Here is a 22,779-nt window from a genome sequence, read left to right as displayed (position 1 = left end):
ACATTGCAAAGCAAGTTTCCTTGCAAGTCTCCCTTTAGTAGACACACTGTAACATATCATAGGGAGGTAAAAGATTAGGTTCACTTTTTTTTCTTTTCTTCTTGAAACAAAACCTGCCCATACAGTATATACACTTAAGCAGTTTTTGCTTGCTGTAACTATTCTTCCTGTTCATACTGGGCATTAAAACATGCTTTCCTAAAGTGCCTCCGATGTAAGTGATAAGGGGAGAAATCCACAGCCCTGGTTTGTGTGTGTTTATTTGAAGCCAATATAAGGCAGTCTTCCATTGTTACTCTATTTAGTATAAAATTGTATTTGGAAGATCCCTCCCCCCCCCAATCACTTACATTAGAAGCACATTAGGAAGGGATCTCTTCAGGGCCTGTATGAACAAGAGGAATGGTTGCAGCAAGCAAAACCTATTTCAATATTCATATGGGCACCTCACTATTGTTGTAAGACAGACATTTAAAAATGTGAACCCTTTACCATGACAGTCCATTGAAAGATATTGGAATGTGTGCACTCCCTATAGAGTAGTGGTTTTCATCCAGTTATAAGTCAAAAAAAACATAACATCACTAAGACAAAAAGAAAAAACTCACATTATCCTATCAGGCAAGAAGTTTTAGATGAGGGCTGGTGTTACAAAAAGAAGTTCAGCAGGTTATCAGAGATGACAGTGGGAAAGTCAAGTGAGTGGATACAAAGACATGCAGCTTTTAGGCTACTATTATGCTGAATATGTTACACGAGTCGTCACTTAACGCTGTGACAAAAAAGTTCAGATATACATTCAAAAGTTTGGATTTAAAAGCTTAAATCTATAAAGATCAGATAGTCTGCGTTTAGAGACAGCCTCTCCTGCCACAGAGACAGGGACTGTATGATATTGCAGTCATCATTGATAACAAGCTTTCTAATCACTCGCTTTCATCTCACTATTAACGTCACTGGCTGAGATAAAAGATGTAGAGAACAGCTCCAATTATCGTGGATGACTTTGTATTAACCTTTGGCTCTTTACTTATTTCCCATCACAAGCTGTGTGTGTGTGTGTGTGTGTGTGTGTGTGTGTGTGTGTGTGTGTGTGTGTGTGTGTGTGTGTGTGTGTGTGTGTGTGTGTGTTATGGGGCAAGTTTGACATAGGATGAAGGTATATAGCCCTCTTCTCCACTGGCTCTAAGGACTCTCATCCATCCATCTCCTTTATCCTCCTCCATTATAGTCAACATCTCTCCCTCCGTAATGGAAACGGTGCCCTCACTGTTGCCTGCACACAAACACATACAATTAAGACCCGTATAAAAAGGCTTGAATAAGACATAGGCATGAACAACGTGAATATTACAACGTACCTTCGAAGGTGTACAGAGCCGTGCACTGGCCCACAGGAGTTTCTACGTCGTCAAACTCGTCCTCGAACTCTGTGTAGATGTTCGGATGCTGTTCAGCTGCTACAACACTGGAAATATACATATCCAAGATTAAAAAAAAATAAAATCAAGACATGCCATTTACTCACTGTATTATGCTAAACACATTCACATTTAAAGAAATAGTTCTACGTTTTTTGAGAATTCTTTTATTCGCTTTCTTAAATTGTAAAACTTTATACAGCAAATTGTGGAAACAATCTCAAGCTTAATAATCAACACGCTGCATTTCTTTAATCTTTCACCTCTAGTTTTGTCAAAATAGAAAAAAATGTAAAAAAAAAAAAAAAACAACATCCTGAATGACCTCCAATTATTGCATTTTATCCATTATAAACAATCATGGAAACAACTTCTAGTTAATATTTTGAAAACCATATTTAAGGATCAATTCAATATGAATTCACAAGGCCTAAAGAAATAGGAGACGGCTCAATGCCATTGTAGTAAAAAGACAAGAAATCTTCAGTTCCTACTGAAATGTGTCCATTGTCATATTTTTCAAATAAACACATTGTCTAACCCGGTGTTTCTCATATGGGGGTACATGTACCCGTAGAGGTATGTGTGAGAAGTAATCTCTTTTATCAAAATAATTCCTATAATAATGATACTATTATAATAAATGCATTTAGTAATGGATTCCATTTTAAAAGAATGTTTTGCGCTGGTCAGTAGGTACTAAAAAGAAGGGGGTACATTATTGAAAAAAAGGTTTGAGAACCACTGGTCTAACCCACAGTCAGTGTGGTCCATTAATGACACTGTAATAGCTTGAACAGCCAGCAGTAAACATGCTAATTCTCCTAGCTCTGCTACCCTCGGTCACCCTCGCCTAGCAGTCCGTAGAGATTATTCCTTCTTCCACTCTTTATGCTAAACTAAGCTAATCAGCTGCTGGCCGTAACTTCATATTTACTGAACAAACATGAGAGTGGTGTCAATCTCCTCATTTACCTCTCAGAAGTTGGTAAGTCAATGAGTGTATTTCCCAAAATGTCAAACTTCTCCTATAAATACAGGTCTTACCAATATTGAGAATTATTGTTGATGGCATTGGAAGTCTCCTCTCTTCCCACTGCTTCTGCCAGCCACGTCTGCAAGGAACCAGCAATAGATGTTAAAGCTTGCACAAATACTGTAATCTGATCTGTCACGCACAATTAATCAGCAGCATGTGTATTGTACAAAGGTTGTGGATAAACATTCTTCTTCATTGCGTTACCTTTTATTTTATGACTATTTACTTAGATTCTCACTGAAGACACAAAAAAAAAAAAAACAAAAATATAAAAAAAAAAAAAAAAAAAAAAAATAAAAAAAATATATATTATTTTTTATATTTTAAAAAAAAAAAAACTGAAAAGAAGCAAAAAAAAAAAAAAAAAAAAAAAAAAAAAAAAAAAAAAAAAAAAAAAAAAAAAAAAAAAAAAAAAAAAAAAAAAATAAAAACCCTTTTATTAATAAGGGAAAGAATTCCACTAATTAACCCTGACAAAGCACACCTGTGAAGTGAAAACCCATTTCAGGTGACTACCTCTGAAGCTCATTGAGAGAACACCAAGGGTTTGCAGAGTTATCAAAAAAAGCAAAGGGTGGCTACTTTGAGGAATCTAAAATATAAGACATGTTTTCAGTTATTTCACACTTTTTTGTTAAGTACATAATTCCACATGTGTTCATTCATAGTTTTGATGCCTTCAGTGAGAATCTACAATGTAAATAGTCATGAAAATAAAGAAACACATTGAATGAGAAGGTGTGTCCAAACTTTTGGCCTGTACTGTATCTAACTGTAAAAAGAAGTAAGAACTATAGATGTTCCGATACCGATACCAGTATTGGAAAAGCCTCCGATACTGCCTAAAATGCTGGTATCGATATCGGCAAGTGCTGGAGTTTATGCACCGATCAGATAACACATAATTTAGCCCTGAAGAAAATCTACTTTAAAAGTAGTTTATTTCATGTTCTTTTTCCGTTATGACCGACTGTCAAACTGGAAAATAAAAGAAAGTTCTACGTCATTCATTGTTTGTGTTTGTTCATGTTTTACAAAGAGTTCAACCTTAGCCAGGCCATACAACAATGATAGAAATCATATCACATCCATACAGGGATAGTAGTATACAGCAGTTAAAATATGATCAAATATATGACACACTGGCATCGGATCGGTACTCGGTACAAGTTCAGGTATCAGGAAGAAAAAAAATGGTATCGGACCATCTCTAGTAATAACCTCATATTTGGCGAGCTCCCCCTTCAGGCGGCCAATGTTCTGGGCAGTTTCTGAGATCTGAGGCTCCAGGCTGGAGGGGTCTCCCATCTGTGGATTCTTCTCGTACACACCCTTCATCTTCTCCAGTGCGTCACTGAGGTCAGACGGAGGAAGAAAAGCGTTATCATTTTGGAAATGCGAGCACACATTAAGGAAGCTTGTCTCCTGTGCAGCACTGCTGATAAGAACAGGAGGGACGGGCAGAAGTTTTTGGGAAGTTGGAAAACTGTCCTATTATTTAATATGACATTAGTGAGGCCGGCCACTGATGCCTGGCTCGCAGTTACAATTCATCTCAAAGGTGTTGGAGGTCAGGGCTCTGTGTGGACCAGCCAAGTTCTTCCACTAACTAATTGGGTGTCCACCAATGAAACAGCTAAAATGGTCCTTAACAGACCAAAAATATCCAGGTTTGTGTTTTTTGTTGACAAATTAAGGCAAAATGAGGTCAAATGAGGAATACCACCTTTGGTCCTGTGTCTTCTGCAGCTCTTTGGTGATGTCGTCAATCTTCGCCTGTAGCTTCTTCTTCCTCTGCTCTGGAGGAAGGTGAGAGAAATCTTCTGCAGCATGTGCCTACACACACACACACACACACACACACACACACACACACACACACACACACACACACACACACACACACACACACACACACACACACACACACACACACACACACACACACACACACACACACACACACACACACACACACACACACACACACAATTCTGTATCATGTATACGACAACCTTATCAATGATCACCACCAGATGTCACTCCTTCCTGTTTTAATCTCTCTTTGCCGCTGATATTAACACGTCTACACACAGAAAGAAACCTAACAAGAGAGAGACACTTAATTATTCTGTGTAAAGAAAACAAACCCTGTTCAAGGTATGAAAGTAATGATGGGAAAACAGAGAAAACACACATAATTACAGACAGAGTGAGAACGACTGTTCAGAACTGTTCAGTATCCCCTGAGAATACCACTGAGTTTCAGCTGTGCAGTGTATGCACAACTAGGAAGATTCTTTCTATTGTGATGCCATACCAATGTGCATTTAGATAACTGCAATATTTATATTTAATGTATCAAAGATAATGAAAATTTGCACGTGTTATCAAGGAAAAACTATAATGAGTACAAATGAGAGTATGACTGAGGCAGGTAAACAAGGTGTTATGTGATAAAATCACTTCATTTTCTCAAAGTCTTGAGTCTAAAGATAAGGCCTAGTTTTTTTTCCTTTCCACAGAGACAAGTTAAATAATGATATGAGATTACAGATGACATCCCCAGAATAACAAAATCGGCAACAAATTGGGACTATTTCTTCTCGAGACGGACTATTAAAATTGTATTATCCTACGTAGCAGTGACACTATTTCTGAAAGGAAAAGTTGCTGTTGAATTTTTTAAATGCAAATTTTACTTACACTCTTCTCCTTTGTAGTGGGGTGGAAACAGACATTTCAGATACATACAGTATATCTAAAAACCAAAACTATTTGCATGGCTAGATACTACTGGAGGTAGGTAAGAAAAGTGCTTTTGTAATTTGGGGGAACTGGTATGTGCTACAAAGATTTGTTGAAGAAGTTCTTCAACAAGTGTTGCTGGTAACCTTTGCCTTTTCTGACTAGCCCTGCAATGCGAGTAGGTAGCCTCTATCTACTCAAAGACGCGTGGATGAATTTCAACTTTCTCAAAGACGCGTGGATTCATTTAAGTGCGCCATTTTCTGTTTTGACCATGCCTTTATAGTTTTTTCCACACAGAGTTCAGTACAGCATGATCCAGTGTGAAGTTACTTCTTAAATATTAGTTCACCTTGAAAAGAATTCAGCAGCAGAATACTGTCATTTTAACACCTTTTAAGTCTACGCTCTATGTAATGATAATAAGTGTTACCATGCCTTTTTCAGTGTGCGATATCTAGGCAGAGAGACAAGGACACCGAATGAGATAGGTGTACAACAAACACACCACATGGGAAAAACACTTTTACTAACAAGCATGGTACCTGTACGAGTGTCCAGGTATAACAGCTTATTTAGATGAGTAGCATCAAAGTACATGAGGGGGGAGACGTTTACAGAGAGGACCCGAGCAGATGTCGTCACTCACCAAGTGCGGTTTGTGTAATATCTTTAAGGTGGAAATCCCGGGTTTGAGAGAGCGATTAAACTCTCTAAGGCAGAGAGAGAGAGGGGAGTGCCGCAGCTTGGAGAGGGGGAGGGAGAGGGGGACGCTGCTCGGTGGGAAGGGGGATGGGGGAGAGAAAGATGGAGGAGTAAACTGAGGAGAGGGGGGGGTTGGACAAGGGAGCAGAGGAAGAGGAGCAAAGGAGGAAGAAAATTACACTGGTAAAGACAGGAAAAGAAGAGAAGAAGAAAGGAGAGTAAAACAGATGCAGAGGTTTTAGTAATAAAATGGACAAAGAGCTGTGTTTTGGGGGCAAGTCTGTGCGGCAGACTGGAATTAGAATTGGCCCCTGAGGGCAACAGGGTGGTGCAGTAATACATGAGTGGAATGTGTGTTGAGTTTCCTTCGTATGGGTGTGTGTGTGTGTGTGTGTGGGTGCTTGTGTGTGTGTTAATGCATTGTTATAAGAACATGTGAGTGTCAATTTGCACTTCTACAATGGCCAACAAGAGCAGGATAAGACGAAGAGAACTGGCTCCTTTGTATGGATTTGGTTGATTTTTAAGTTCAAAGCTGTCTTAACATGTGCCTGCAACAGTTTATTGCAAGTTTATTCACAGTTAGCTGTAACACGACAACTTTTCTTAGTGGTGTATTGAGAAATGTTGATGTAATAATTATTTAAATGAAAACATGTCAGCTATTAAAAGGGAGAACTCTGGTGATCTACATTTTTTATTATGTCAAGAGATCCCATTAAAAGTCAAAACCAACAATTAATTGATCCTACTAACAAAGCCTGATCTACAGTAGTGTTCTTCTCTGCCATAGAGCTCCATTGTTGTCTGAAAACTATTACAAACACATCAGTGAGACACACCTTTGCACTGGGTGACATATTTCTTTCTTGCATAACATGGTCACTGCAAAAAAAAACTTGCATCCCAAATGTGTATCGTGTGGCTGAACATAGTCCCCAACAGAAGCATTATTAGTGTAACACCTTTTTGAGTAATGTTTGCTAAAAACTACAGTGCCCAGTTGTTTTGTTATAATGACTGAGCCTTTTTTTTTTTAGATTGAACTATATATTTGGAAGCCATTTTTAAAGATTAACTTTATGCTGAAGGTTAAATGTCTGAAGGTATTTAGAGCTGGACTAACACTTTGTTGATTTTGGTCTTTTCATGGGATTTTTTGACATTAAGAAACATAAACACCAGCCTTATCCTTTTAAAAACCATCACAACCTGCAGGTGTCATTTAATTTCAACACTTACCTATTACTCTTAGATGAGAAAATATAAATTTTTTTTGGATACTATGAGCAAAGAGATCAACTAAACTAAAAGTTTTTTTTAGGTTGTCAAATGCAGAAGCAGGCTGAGCAGAGAGGGGAAAGGCAGTCAGTATCTTGTCCTTGAGACACTGCACTTTTTATGCAAACTCAAAGCAGGCAAATCTCATGTGAACAGAGAGAGCAAATTCACCTTGTTCTTCTTGCTGAAAGGCCAGAGCTTGGCACGAGTTTTAGGGGGGTTGAGACTGGAGTCAGAGGTTGCTGGTTTGATTCCTTGGATGTAGTCTTCAAACTCAACATCTGCAGGTCGCTCAAAACCAGACTTGTGCTGCTCTATGAACAGTATCGAGTCCTGCAGGGAGACAAATAGACACGGATACTGGATTTTTGAGGTTGGTAACCATATTAGCTGATATAACACACAATCACTAACAAAGTTTACTGAGCAAGACACTTTACAGCTCAAACACAAACTTAAATGTATATATATGGAATAGCAGGGAAACAAATCCATTACAAGCTTATCTTGTCAACAGTTAGATTAGAAGATTAATACTAATAAAGGTGTATGGCAAAAAAACATTAAGCTGCAACCAGCAGATGATTAGCTTAGCATAAAGACTAGAAACAGGGGGAAACAGCTAGCCTGGCTCTGACCAAAGGTACAATATCAGGGGTTATGTGTGGGACTTTTTTTCGCAGTGACTTCCTGGAGTCTCCGCTGGTTGCCAGTCTTGTTGCCTCAGAGTGACAACAACACTTATTAAAGATGCAGTAGGTAGCGAGCCAAAAAAAAAAAAGCCAGAATTTCCGCAGCTCTCCCCTGTATGTCTGGCATGCGCACAACAGCCGATAAGAATTCTCTCTTTCTCTGAAATGACCTGTAATGGGCTAAAGTCTCCCATCAGAGCTTAGATATTTTAGAGCCTGAAAACACAGCCAAGAGGAGATTTTCCAGGCCAATTGAATTACGATATGATGTAATATTATTATGGAGTTTTTGCCCAACGACGCCAACAATATACTGCCTACAGTACCACAGCTTTAACCATTAATTAGGGAGCTTAAAGGCCCTGACACACCAACCCGACGGCAGCAAGTCAGGTCGGCCAAAATGAAGACCGGCAGCCCCTCCGACGGACGACGGCACGGAACACACCAAACAGACTCGAGTCACCGAGTGTGTCAGGGCCTTTAGAGGCGTGGTTGTTACCTTTGGACAGAGTCAGGCTAGCGGTTTTCCCCCTGCTTCCAGTCATTGTGCTAAGCTAACTGGCTGCTGCTTGTAGCTTCATATTTAACCGGCAGATGTGACAGTGATATCAATCTTCTCATCCAACTCTCAGCAAGAATGCAAATAAGGACATTTAAACACCAGAGCATGGAACAACATCCCTCCAAGTTTTACGACAATGAGATCAGAGGTGTCTTTGATAGGACACTGGACAGACAGACACAGCCAATTAACATTCCCCTTATTTTTATGCTCCACATATCTGGAACAAACTCCCAGAAACCTGCAGGTCCGCTGCAACTCTCAGTTCTTTTAAATCCAGGCTGAAGACCTATCTTTTTAATGTTGCCTTTCTTTAAATAACCTAATTTTAACTGCTCTTTCTTTAAAATTCTTATACTGCACTGTACATTTTATTTTTTTTGTCTTTTAATGCTTTGAAATTGTTTTTAATTGTTTTCTAACTGTTTTTTTAATGTTTCATGTAAAGCACTTTGAATTGCCTTGTTGCTGAAATGTGCTATACAAATAAAGCTGCCTTGCCTTGCCTTATTTTTCATGTGGACGATAGACAATACAACAAAATGGCCGTATGAACATACACAGACACATGTATAGTCTAACTAGTCTCGCTTTGCCAGTCCATCCACACGCTGCGAAGCGGAGGAGGGTCTGGCTACTCCACATACCATTGCGGGATGGGAGAAAAACGTGCTCTGGTTTATTGGCATTTCTTTAAACCAATCACAATCGTCATGGGCAGCGCTAAGCTCTGCATGGTCCCTGTGCAAAAAAGTTGTGCGAGAGAAAACTCAGATTGGACAGATAGCCTGGCTAGCTGTCTCAATTTACCCTGCAGAGATCTGAGGAGCAGTCAACAACAGTCCTCATGAATCCACCGAATTTTAAATTCCAACACAAAGAAAGCGGAAGGAAATGGAAGATACATGCATCCGATGGAATTTCCTGCGGCACCGGAGCAATACCGGAAGTGGAACGTCAAAGATATAGACTGTAGTCTAACAAACATCAAACATTTACCTGTTTCTCATTAATTTTCTTCCCTGCTGTAGAAATTCCGTCTAAACACTTGGTGATGATGGGCAGCACCTTTTTCTCGATGTCTGCAAACTGGCAGTATCCCTCCGCCAGCCGCCGAATCCTCCGCTCATCCATGTCCTGCATTTTCTGTTCCACACATAGACGTACACCTGCCTCCTTAAATTTCATATCATATTCACACTGTCTGTGTTTATGAATTGTATATTCAAATGAATATGAAAACACTGGAGAAGGATTACATTTTGAAAGGGTGTGTTTAGAATCTATAACGTCACAGAAGCAGGTGTGTAAGCTCTGCTCAGTTGTACTGCATTGTGAATGTGTGTCTTTGTCTCACGTTGAAGATCTGCGGTATCTCTGAGTAGTAGAAGAAGTTTTGTTCCTTGTTGTATTTCTGGAGCTGTGCAGCATAGTCGTTCCTGCACTCCTCCGCTGTGTGTGTCCGGGCATGGGCATGTTGCTTGGCCTTCAGAGTAAAAGATAGGTGGAACCACAGAAGAGAAAGGGAGGGGAACATGAAAGCATGCAGGAAAAGGGAGAAATGATGCAAAACAAAATGCAAAGTGGGAGAAAAGTGGGAACAGATGCAGGGAGGAAGTGGAGGGAGGAGACATAAGGAGAGAGTTTTCTTTGATTAAAAATATCATAAAAACCAAAAAATGTGCACTCAGTTGTTGATGCAAGTGTGTGTATTTGTGTGTGTGTGTGTGTGTGTGTCATACTTTCTCTACATCAAGCCTGGTGGCATTAAGGTCATTCTCTATTTTCTCTGCTTGTTGTGTGGCTTTTTCAGCCTCCGCCCACTCCTTGGCAAAGCGCTTCTTACTCTGCAGACATAATGATAATAATACATTGTATACGTAAAGCACAAGAAAAAAGGTACTCAGAGGCACCTTTCATTGAATAAACTGATATAAACTCAACATAATTAGCTAAACTAACTAAAAATAAAGGTCTTAGAACTTTGGTTGAATTTCCCCTATAACAACAACAATAATAATAATAATAATAATAATAATAATAATAATAATAATAATAATAGGTACCTAATAATAATAATAATAATAATAATAATAATAATAATAATAATAATAATAATAATAGGTACCTAATTAAACAGTTCTATCTAGGAAACTTTCAAGATATTGTTGGGAAATTAGAGGAAAAGTCGGATCTGTAAAATAAAGCCACAAAAACAATCTGCATGTCGAGACACCACAAGAGGCAAGTGAGAATTTTCTTTCCTAATTTAGGTGAACAAATCCTTTAAATAACAATAATGTGATGGAACAACAATACGTGACTTACACTTTCTAGGTTTTTTAAGCTGAACTCTAAATTCTGCTGGGCCTTCTTGGCATCAGACAGGTGCTGCAGTAGAAAGAGGTTTCAGTTACTGTGTTGCAGGTTAAGACAGTGTACCACGTCAATCAAACTTCCCTGTTCGCTCCCTTCCTCCCCCATGTGACTTCCCTCTCTCTCTCTTACTGTTTTGCGTTCCAGTTTTAGATCTTGAAGGTACTTGGTGAGTTCCACACAGATGCCAGTCATCATGTTTTCAGCGATGAGCTCCCGTTGGCCGGCGTAATCGTTCAGCTCGTTCAGGATCTCTTGAAGTGATGCGTGATTGCTGAATCTGCAGCAGCAGGGAGACAATTTGGAAAATCATAACAGCTGGAGAGACCAACATTTAACTGAGCGATCGCTAAACCCTCCCCTGAACAGAAATTGTCCGCTAATGGCTTAGCAACTGTAACTAAGGCCTGCACGACTAGCCTGTCAAGCTTTGGATTTCTCCACAGGCCGAAGCATTGAGCATGGTGCTTTAATAAGTATGATGGTAGGTTTAAAACACATGAGCAAAAGTGAATGGGATGGATTAAACTGTTCAACTGCGTTAGTTACAAACATTAGCATGTTCTGCTAACTAACTTACTAACTACAGTAGAAACCTGGCATTTTTTTCAAGATAACTACTTTATTCAGTTGGGCAACAGGTTTTCTTTCAAAAACATTTTTTCCAGGGGTGGAACATCCACCCTGTGGGAGCCAAGATGCTACTATATCAGGGTTCAGTTTAACTGTGGCGGCTCTGTCCTGCCCTTTCTTTGGTTTGGGGAAATTTAAACCGTAGAAACTTTTAATTTTCTAAACTCATCAGTTATTCCTCTTCTCACATTTTTTCTCTTTTATAATTAGCCTAACACATACTCTTTGAAAATAAGAACGTTAAAGTAGGGCTGGGCGATATGGAGAAAATCAAATATCACAATATTTTTGACCAAATATTTTGATATCGATACCGCAACGATATTGTAGTGTTGACCATCGGTGCATTCACAAAATATTTAAAGAAATTTTAGATAAATAATCATCAGTAATGTGGATATAATGACTAAGTGGGTAAAGGCAAATAATAGAACAGCTAGAACAGTCTGGTAAGTTCAGAAAATGACTGTAATGCAGCCTTTAAAGCCAGGAAAAGACACAACTTATGCCATATTACGATATTACCATATCCAAAATCTAAGACGATATCTACTCTCATATCTCGATATCAATATAATATCGATGTATTGCCCAGCTCTACGTTAAAGTATAAATTGAACCACTGTGTTGCTTGTCTAAGATTGTTTTCCCACAGTACTGCCAAAAACACACCAAGCAGTGGTGAAGCTGCCATGCAATGTCTAGAAGACTGCATCGGCCTCTTAGAGCTGCGGCCATTTGATTCTGCAGCAAAGTGAAACTGAAAGCTAGGGAGAATTTAACTTTTTGCGCTGAAGTGCCGTCAGATAACACCCAAAGACAATCAGTAAACAGTGTCCTGTGATTCCTGTGACATGTTGACCCATATTACAAAGAATTTCTTCCCGCCTGAAACACATGAACATGCCTCTCGGCCGAAGAAAAAAAGGAAATTATTGCAGCGAGCGGCACTTACGCTGTTTGGTCTGTTTTCGGTCTAAGCATCCAAACCATGTTGGAACAAATAAATTACATTTTTACTTACAATACTGCACTTTAATACTAGAATGAACTAGTATTTCCATATGTTTTCTATCAGCTAGTTAGGATGCTGTTTTTCTATTGCCTGAGACATGTAGCTTTAGCATCGGTCTTTTAGTATTATATCGTGTAGCCATAATGTGCGTATCTAAGACCCTTTACAGGATTCTCATTTTAAACGAGTCAGCACAAAACGTCAAAAAGTCATCTGGAGTTTTCAAACAATTCACATACAATGAGTTTTAGCGTTACCATTCCCTTATGCTAAATAGCTACACTTATCATTTCAGACGACAAAATCCACGGTTGTCAACTAGAAATGAGAAGCTTGTTTTTTTTAGTTCTGTGTGTAATCAAAGACCTATAGTTTTTAAATGTACTGCGTGCCGTATTTTGAGTGGTAAATCTGCCAAAGTTACGATTTCTACTGTGTGGTAAAAGAATAACTAAGGGGGTTTAGCGAACAATTAATTGTAATTTTTATACATATAAGGACAGGAAACTGGACATTTTATCGTTTTCTCACTTGCAGTCTTGCTCTTCCTTGCTCCCTCGTTTGGCATATTTCCTTGATAGACTCCTGTTAGACAGTGTAAAAGAAGCAGTGTGACCCTCTATTACACACACACACATCCATAAATGCACAAAAACACAAATACATTTAATGATAATTAATGATAATTAAATTACATAATATGATCATCAAAACCAAAAGGCACACCTGAGTTGTTTGGCGTAGTTCTGCTCTATTTCTGTCCGTTCCCTCACAAACTTAATGTAACGATCCACCAGGTCGTGACCACACTGCGTATGCTTTTCGATGTGATCGTACTGGTCCTAAGAAAGGAAGACCACAGAGTAACACATTTTCATCATACATGTATGCACACAAACACTGGAGGCATCTGTTGAGAAACAAAGCTGACACAGTGCAGTCTAAAGGTTTTTGGAAAGTGACACATTTTTTTATTGTTTTGGCTCTGAATAAAGTTAAAGCTGAGGGTGGTTACATCAGTGTAGGACTTGCAGCCATTTTCATGCATAGACAAAATGTAAGACAATGCAACAGGTATTTACCCCAAAACATGTGCACAAAGCATAGGAGGAGTTTTTTTTTTTTTTTTTTTTTAAAAGGTCAAATAGTGAAACGTTCTGGACTGGCCGAGTCAGTCACATGGCCTTAGTCTTAGCTAGACTGAAAGCGAAAATCCCCGAAACAAGAAGTGAAGCTGGTTGCAGTAGAGTTCTGACTGGGAACATAATAAGCGTCTGTTAATGTCAGTGAGACTTCAACTTTGTTGAATAATCAATTAGCTGATAGATAGAAAATGTTTTGAGTAACTTATTGTTCAAACATTGTCTAGTTCTGTAGCTTCTCAAATGTGAGTGTCGCTTTCCTTTGTCGTTTTGGACTGTTGGAAGACATCACCTTGGGTTTGCAGGATATTTTGATGGGGAATTTCTTTACTATAATTTCTGATATTTTATTGACCAAATGATTAACCAAAACAACAATCTGCAGATGAATACCTATTAAATTTTCTTTAGCTGCAGCCTTACTTCAGACAGGCACTGCCAGGAAAGTTTATTTTTAATTCGTCCAATACATTTTGGTTCCTTAAACTGGAGGACTACAGTATACAAAAAGGGCCACAATTCCTTCATTGTTGTACTATTAATTATTTCCTTGAAATTTCTGGAAATTTCAGGTCAATCAGTCACACTACTTTCAATTGTTAACTGTCAATATAGATAGCATAACTGTCTGTGCTTCCACCATCAGATTTATTGCACTCTATGATGTCTACTACTTAGTGAGAGACAGAGAATAAGAGGAAGTAAGCAAACTGTTGAGATAAAGATGGCAACTTTGGCCAAATAAACCTGTGGCACTGAGACGTGCTATAGGGTTGAAACTCATAATTATTTTAATTATCGATGAATCTGCTGATTATTTACATTATTATATAAAATGTCCGAAAAGTTACTTATCACTTATCCCTCTATCCTAAAGCCCAAGCTGATGTCATTAAATTGCTTGTTTTACTTGACAATCAAGTCAAAAACTCAACGAAGTTCAGCGGACATCAGTGGCAAATCCTGAGCAGCTAAAATTAGCTAATATTTGACATTTTTGCTTGAAATGCAGTGACGTAAACGATTAATGTATAATTGCATTATTAATGCACTGTCTGACATCTGCAGATACTGAGAACAGCCCTGAATTGGATTTAGGGCTGCAAATAACGATTTTTTCAAGTCCCCTGAGCCCAAGGTGACGTAGTACATGTCCGACCAACAATCCAAAACTCAAAGATTTTCGGTTAACTGTCACAGACGAGTAAGAAAACTAGATAATATACACATTTGTGGAGCCAGTGGGTTTTTGCCATTAGTAAACAATTAATTAATTATTAAAACAGTGAATCTATTTTAATGGTCGATCGACTAAGCATTTCAACCACAAAACCATTTCATCAGGCTGTGGATCTGACACAAACGGAAACAGGAATTCTAAGAATAAACCAGACACAGACACACAGACACACAAAACAAACACACACACACACACACTCCTCCCTTCTTTCAATTTTCTCTTACACAAAAAAATACAACAGTGTAGTAGGTATTAAGAGCAAACTCTCCTTTCAACATTCCTCTCTCTCTTTACACACACTCATACCTTCAAAACACAATCACACACACAGACACACAAACACACACACAAACCTGTCAGGTAACATTTGTCCTCTCTGTCTCCACTGGCTTATATCTACACAGTGTCATGACATACAGTAAAGGGCTCACTGAATGTGTGTGTGTGTGTGTGTGTGTGTGTGTGTGTGTGTGTGTGTGTGTGTGTGTGTGTGTGTGTGTGTGTAGAGGCTGCAGGGTCTTTTGGAGCCAGAAACACAGATATTGAGTCCTCAGCGGAGAGGGAAGCTAAATGGAGCAATTAGCGATGTCCTGGATATGAAAGGGCAGGAAAGGAGGAAGGAACAGGATTAGAAAAGTGAAAATACGTTTTGGGCAACCTAGGGAATCAGATAGACGACAAACTGCGATGAAGAGATTGAAGAGCTTGTGAAGAAATATTCCTGCATGCAATTACCACTTCTGTTACTACGCCCCATTACTCTATTGTAAAACATCTGCATGTTTGTGTGAGGAGGAAATACTGATAGTGAGGCAGAGAGGCTTTAGGCATGAGATAATCATTAGCTCAGTTGGAACCGCCGCCCTGTGAATGACAGTCCCAGGGGTCTCTACAAACCCTGGAACCAGTCGGACTAGTCCCACCCCTCATTGTGACGACACACAGCATTAAGTTGTTTCCTGATCCAGACTGATCTGAGGTCAGATTCAAGCTCACCTCAATCATAGTGTAAGCTACATAACTGGTTGCACCAAAGTTTATGCAAAGCTCTCATTTACTACTCTTTCAAACTAGCAATTTACTGAATTAGGTTGCACCATCAAAACTCAATTGTGTTAACAAGGAAAGACTTCAGTAATGTGTAACCCAGTTGCTAGGAAACACATGTAGCCCTGTCCTATCGAAAGCAATAAACTATGCAAACAGGAAGTGACTGCAGCATCACATCCTACATCACACCTTCCAAAAATGAGTTTTATTTGTACTTTATATATACTTGTACTCTATATGTGTGTACATGCCATCTCTTTAAGCACGTGGCAGCTGATATCTACAATAACATAATAAACTCCCCATGTGGAGACCCTGCTTCGGATGGTCGGCCTGGTTTGGCTCAGGGATGCAACTAACAACAACAATTTGGTCAATAAAATGTCAGAAAATCGTTTACAGCCCAAGATGACGGCTTCAAACTGTTTGTTTAGTCTGACCGGCGGTCCTCAAACCAAAGATATTAAGTTCATTATCAAGTAGGACAAATAAAAGCAGCTCATTTGAGCTGCCTGGAACTTGGTAATATTTGACATTTACGAAGAATGACTAATTGATTATCAAAACAGTTGCCCACAACAATGACCCATGAGACTTTTTTGGGGGGCATTTTTAGGCCTTCACTTCCACAGGACAGATGAAGACATGAAAGTGGAGAGAGAGGGGGAATGACATGCAGCAAAGCCTCAGGTCGGAGTTGAACCCACGGCCGCTGCTTCAAGGAGTAAACCTCTATACACGTGCGCCTGCTCTACCAACTGAGCTAACCCGGCCACAGCCGATCAGGCTTTTTCAGTCCTGATGCTGCCGATACCGAGTACTAAACCGATACTGAAACTAAACCGATAGTGTTTAATTAATAAACTGTAAGCCTCACTGTGTGTAAGTGATTGGGATCATTCTTTAATGTTTGAGGCAACATCCAGCTTGAATTAAACATTGCTTTCCTAACTTTGTTAACAAATACATACAAACATATACATTTACAGAATTATTATAAAATAATAAATTGTGCACCAGCAACCTGGTTAAAAAATCTTCAAAATTACTGAAATAACAATTCAAGGGTAAACCTTAAACGCAGCAACAAATTGGTAAAAACTTTAGAATTCCAGTATATAATATATATAGTATATAAACACAGAATCGTCTGGCAACTGACTTAATTGATTAGTTGGCCAATAGTTTCAGCTCCAGTTATGATATGTTTTGGTTTACCCACATGAAGTTGATCAAAAGCCAACAAACAAAACACAAGCAGCAGCAGCTGGACTATTTTGAACTTCAACTCAACAAACAGCCTCACCCAGTCTGTGTTTAACTGTGGAATAATCTCAGAGGCATGTACTGAGACTCTGAACACAATCACAGATTGAATTAAATTAGTCGTGTTTGCTCTTAACCGCCAGCCATCGAACCAACCATCACAAACAGTCAGGATGTTTGAGCCAAAACACGTTCTGTACATAACATGCATTTTCTTGAGGTCCTCTTCCACATCTGTCTGTCTGTGGTCAGTGTAGAGCTGAGATGATTCGGATTCATCAGTCGATGGTCAGAAAACTAAGCAGGAACTATTTTTAATAATTGATTAACCGGTTATGAAGCAAAAATACCAAACATTCTCTAGTTACAGCTTCTTATGTAACGTGAGGATTTCCTGCCTTTCTGTGTATCGTATAAACAGGACGTCTTTGGGTCCTGGACTGCTGGTCGGACACAACAAGCAATTTGAAGACTCAATCTTGTCTAATTTTGTAATGTGTTTCTCATTTCTGACGTTTTATAGACCAAATGATTGATTGAATTGAATCAGGAAACTAATCAAAAGGCAAATTCTATCCTAGTTATTTCTTGTATAGTCTGTATGCGTGCTGTGCGTCTTATATTTGCTGCTGTAGCACTGGAATTTTCCCAATTTGGGATCAATAAAGTCTATCTAAATCTAAACTAATCCAAATAACTTGCAGCCCTAGATCAGTGGCCACTCCAGTCCCTTCCCTTTACTGTGACTCCAGAGGCCACTGATGGTGTGAGTGATGATGAGGAGGCTGTCTGACCTGATGACTGTCACCACTGATTCACAGCGGAGAGAGACGCTGACCAGATGCAGTGACAAGTCCCACAAATGAGCCTTCAACACTTCCTGAGAGGGGATGTCACAAAGCAAAGCTCAAGTTCGGGCATGCATGCAGCAGGAGAGAAAAGGTGGTGGTGTACACCTTAAGCCTACAGTGTGTAGATAAGGTGGAGAGAGAGAGAGTAATAAACCTCTCGTCTTTCCCCTCTGTTTATTAAACGGTATGCAGGCAGCAGGAGTTGCGAAATCCTCTGGCTGCAGGATTTACAGATCTATATGTAGACTCCTGTTTCAAGATTACTTAACCCGGGTCTGCCGTGGAAAAACAACAGTCCCGTGTACATATTTTGTGTCGACGAAAACAACAGCGGGACAGCCTATTCTTAAGGGAATGTTGAAGGTATTTTCTTTTGTAATGACTTATCCCAGAGGACTCTTCTTGCGTCAGCTGTCAACTTACCCAAAGATCTGTTCCCCAGTCCATGTCTGCAAAACAAGTTCAGATGTTTGAGGAAAAGCTGGAATCCCTCTCAAGGAAAGGAACAACCAGGTGGTTTTTGGTGAAAGAAATAGCAGGTAAAAAATAAAAAATAAAACCCTCTTTCCTCTCGTGACAAAGATTCCACCAAACGTTGAGTCTCGAGAGCGGAGATGGCGGAGGAAATGTTTGGAGGAAGTCTACGCCTTCTCCTTGGCACTGACGAGGCCGTCCTGTCTCGTTCAGCTAGCGAGAGAGAAAATATGTTCAGGCGCTTTTCCTGAAACAAGTTTGGGTCCCTGAGAGACAGAGAGAGAGAGAGAGACGGAGAGAGAGAGAGAGAGAGAGAGAGAGAGAGAGGGAGGAGGGGAGAGAGAGAGAGAAAGAGAGAGAGGGAGGAGCGGTGGGAAAACCTAGCTACCAGCGGCGTCTCTGTTTGTTTTATCTTAAAGAAGCAGCTTGATGTTATTTTCATCATAAATGCGTGTGAAAGCCGGAACCTTTAAATAAACACACTTTGTCCGGCAGTAAGACACGAATACACTTCAGTTTTAATAAATAGGCCATATAGCCTTTATTTGTTTAGGTCCAATTGGACCTAAAAATATTATATTGAACAAGACAGTGCTGAATAAATCAACGCATTCTTAAATCATTTTACTGCTGATATGTTTCAATATCGGACGGATAGCCATGCATTTCGACATTTAAGGATAAATCCTATTTTTCATCAATCGCCACCAGCAGGTCAAAATTGTATTAGTCTATTAAAATGTTTAATTTTGGTGTAAATGTATAGCCTACAATTTCAACGAGGGCAAGGGGGGATTTACAATGATGTCGAACCATAAACCTAATTATTTCAACATGGAGTAATTGGGATTAAATAATTCAGGTCTGATATGACAACTTTTTATTCTAAGCTGTTTTTCTGGTCACGTTTCTGCTGTCACGCTACTGGTATATAGCATAATATCTTGGTCAGTTCATCAGTTCATCACTCCATGTTTGGACTTATTTGTGCATGTGAGATGACGTTATAGCCTACCTGTGAGACCACACCTTTCTCTCCCATTAAAGGCAGTGTGCAACACAATGGCGACACCGCGTGTTTAGTTACCATACGTCCTGTCTGTTGATAACTGAACACCTGAGAAATGCTTCTTGGTTCAAACAGGCTTTCTTTTAAGATGTAATGTTTAAAGTGCATGGTGTGGAAGAGGACAACATGTAGGCCTATTTATCAGACAAGTCAAAGACATAACATAAAATAAACAAAAAGCCTTTTCTACTTTTCCATTAGTCTCGCATTGCCAGACCTTCCTCCACAGCTCTGGGAAGGAGGGTCTGGCTAGTACACAGCATTCCTGGATGGGAGGAAAATGTGCTCTGGTTTATTGGCATTTCTTTAAACCAATCACAATCGACAGAACCATGGCCGCTGCAAAATAGTCTCGGGAAGGAACTTGTTTTGGTGGAACATGTGTACGTTCAAAAGTTGTTTTAGTCGTGCAACAGAAAACTCAGATTGGACAGATAGCTAGCTGTCTGGATTTACCCTGCAGAGATCTGAGGAGCAGTTAACATTAGTCCTCATAAATCCGCCGGAGTTTAAAATTCCAACACAAAGAAAGCAGAAGGTAACAGATATCCAGGCAAAAAGAGCTTTATCCGGCCGAATTTCCAGTGGTACCGGAGCAATCCCAGAAGTGGAACGTCGTGGATAGGCTATAGACTACTTTTCTGTTAACCTCCAAATGGTAAAATATGAACAAAAAAAGCCTATTTTTTCCCTTAAACTTTGTTGTTATTATTCAGTTATATTTTTTTATTGTCACTTTTTACTTCTTCTCCACTACATTTCAGGTTGAAATATTGTAATTGTCACTTCACTTCATATATCTGACATCTTTAGTTACTTTACAAATGAAGATGTTTGCATACAAAGCATACAATATGATGCTTTGTTCTGAATTTCATTACCAAACAGTACAGGCCTATACAAGTACAGCTGACATGATTAGTCGATTCATCAATGGCCGGTTGACAGAACATTTAGATTGTTTTAAGATGCTTAACATTGCATGGTTCCAGCTTCTCAAATATGAGGCTTTGCTGCTTTTCTTTTAAATTTTTAATTTATGTATTTATATGTAATTATATAGATAATGTAACAATTTTATGGTTTGGATTGTTGTGTCACAAAACATTGTGAATGTGTCACTTTGGACTCTAATAATAATAATAATCTAATAACATAATATAATAGTATAACAGTCAGGATTCTTTTTGCATTAAGTCCTTTTAATACCTTAAGTACATTTACCTGATTATAATTAGGCTACATACTTTTATTTAAGTACATTTTTATGCAGGGCTTTTAACATTTTTAAAGTGGGGTATTGCATTTATTTAAGTAAAGGATCTGAGTACTCGTCCACCACTGAACAACAACAATAACGTATATATATATATATATATATATAAGACTCATTACATTACATGTCATTTAGTTGACGTTTTTATCCAAAGCAACTTACAGTTGCTACAGATGTCAGAGGTCACACACCTCTGGGGTTAAGTGTCTTGCTCAGGGACACATTGGTTGATATATCGCAGTGGGAATCGAACCCGGCTTTCCCACACCATAGGCATGCGTCCATCCATTGCACCATCACCACCCATCATCACTTATACAATGCAACATTAAAAAGACTAAGACTGAAGAAACAGTAAAAATTAACATCAGGTAAGAACATAAATGAATAAAGAAAACTGACATTTCGTATTGATTGTTTTATACATATTGTTGGTATTGAATTAAGTAGGAACGACACAGTTGATGATGCTTCCCCATATCAAAAGTCTCCTCACCGGATATATCACCATAATCTTTCCTAATAATTTACAGGTAATATGGTAATTAATGTGTGCATACACATGTAGCGACTGATCTGATCTTCATGGCAACAGTCTTCAGGGAGTAGTTCCAGCCCTTCCACGTTTGCCAAATGACCTGGACGTTTTCAAATCCGATGGCACCATGAGGTGCGTACATGCCGGTGGGATTAGCTGTGTGGCAGGCGTTGTACCAGAATCCACCTAGAAAATGCTGAGCACAGTTTTTATCCGACTGGTCCTGGTCTTTGTCAAACGTTGTGAACTTCATGTTGTTCTGGCCTGTCAAACTGTCCCCTAGACATAAAGACAACAACAATGTTAGCTGAAATATATCTGATGTTTAAAACTCAGAAGCACTTCGTCTACTGCTACTGTGTTATCATTTTGCCAGTGAATGATTTTAGTGACCTTTTTTTGCTTTGAAAAGTTTCGAATGTACAGTTAAAGATGCCCTGCCATACAAAATCGTTTTTACTTACATTTTTTGAAATATGTTAGGTCCATATGTGTTTGTGTTATGTTGTGAATGTGAAAATGAACTGCTGCCTCCTCTGTCAGCTCTAGTCACTGACAAAAAATAAGCAGAGAAATCAGGCCAATTACAAAAGCTGGTCAGTCTGACATCATACTGCCTGAGCTCATTACTATTCATTAGCTCGCCCAGTTGGGCTGGGTAAAGGATTCTGACAGCCAGGCTCTCATTGGCTAGCTGTTAGCCAATCAGATCCAAACAGCTTAGCTTGTTGAATATTAATGAGAACTGGCAGAAATCGAGCTGAGTCTTCCTGTAGGCTTTCTATACCACGCTAGAATGGCTTGAAACAAGGTAACCAAGGCATTTCCTTTACAAAAAATGTTACAGAGTCCATGGTAGAACTTCAGACATTACCACAAAGTAAAGAAATACGTGTGGCAGGGCACCTTTAATTACAGTTCATGAATTTGCCTTAAATAGTTGTGGAATGTAACAAAGTAGCTTTACTCATGTACAATTTAGGTACACATTTTGAGGTACTTGTACATTTGAGTTTTCTTTTTTATGCTTATTTATACTTTTACTCAAATACATTTATTTAACATTACTTTTCAGCTTAAATTTTACATTAAAAAACATGCGATAAGCTTACAAAATACTGTAAGCTGTTGCCACATATCCCCTCTAAACCGCTAACATGGTTTCATTAAAATAATTGTTTGAGGCTCAAAAAGGGAAAATGATCCAATATTTCACAAAAAAACACAGATTTGAGAAAAGTCCAAAAGAAGAATGAAAATTTGTGAAGTACATTAGTGAATAATACTTCTGTACTGTCTGTTCTGCTTAAGTAAAAGATTTTCATACTTCTTTGCCCCTGGCCTTAAATAATAATATAATAATGGATTCAGTCTGTTAAGTGTACTTGAAGCAGAGCT

At 38.9% G+C, this 22,779-nt stretch overlaps 2 protein-coding genes across 2 annotated transcripts in view; both read right to left on the bottom strand.

The window, feature by feature from the left end:
• Positions 1-93: 93 nt before the first annotated feature.
• Positions 94-18,795, bottom strand: LOC120557396 (cdc42-interacting protein 4 homolog). Its single transcript, XM_039797687.1, has 14 exons — positions 18,448-18,795; positions 13,202-13,317; positions 13,007-13,060; positions 10,960-11,107; positions 10,780-10,842; positions 10,194-10,298; positions 9,809-9,937; positions 9,451-9,597; positions 7,366-7,527; positions 4,187-4,296; positions 3,682-3,814; positions 2,469-2,536; positions 1,362-1,468; positions 94-1,276 (listed from the first exon to the last, which is right to left on the bottom strand). The coding sequence occupies exons 1-14, from the start codon at positions 18,469-18,471 to the stop codon at positions 1,131-1,133; spliced, it is 1,512 nt and encodes a 503-aa protein (XP_039653621.1). The 5' UTR covers positions 18,472-18,795; the 3' UTR covers positions 94-1,130.
• A 2,269-nt stretch (positions 18,796-21,064) lies between these two features.
• The window catches only part of LOC120562201 (microfibril-associated glycoprotein 4-like), a 7,548-nt gene continuing 5,833 nt past the window's right edge, over positions 21,065-22,779 (bottom strand). Inside the window, exon 5 of the mRNA XM_039805790.1 lies at positions 21,065-21,660. Coding sequence (XP_039661724.1) covers positions 21,389-21,660 — 272 coding nt within the window. The 3' untranslated portion in view covers positions 21,065-21,388. The remainder of the gene's footprint in view (positions 21,661-22,779) is intronic.

Source organism: Perca fluviatilis, chromosome 1 (assembly GCF_010015445.1).
Source record: "Perca fluviatilis chromosome 1, GENO_Pfluv_1.0, whole genome shotgun sequence".
Taxonomy (NCBI): Eukaryota; Metazoa; Chordata; class Actinopteri; order Perciformes; family Percidae; genus Perca; species Perca fluviatilis.
Note: the sequence above shows the minus strand (reverse complement) of the source record. Positions and strands in the feature narration are given on the sequence as shown.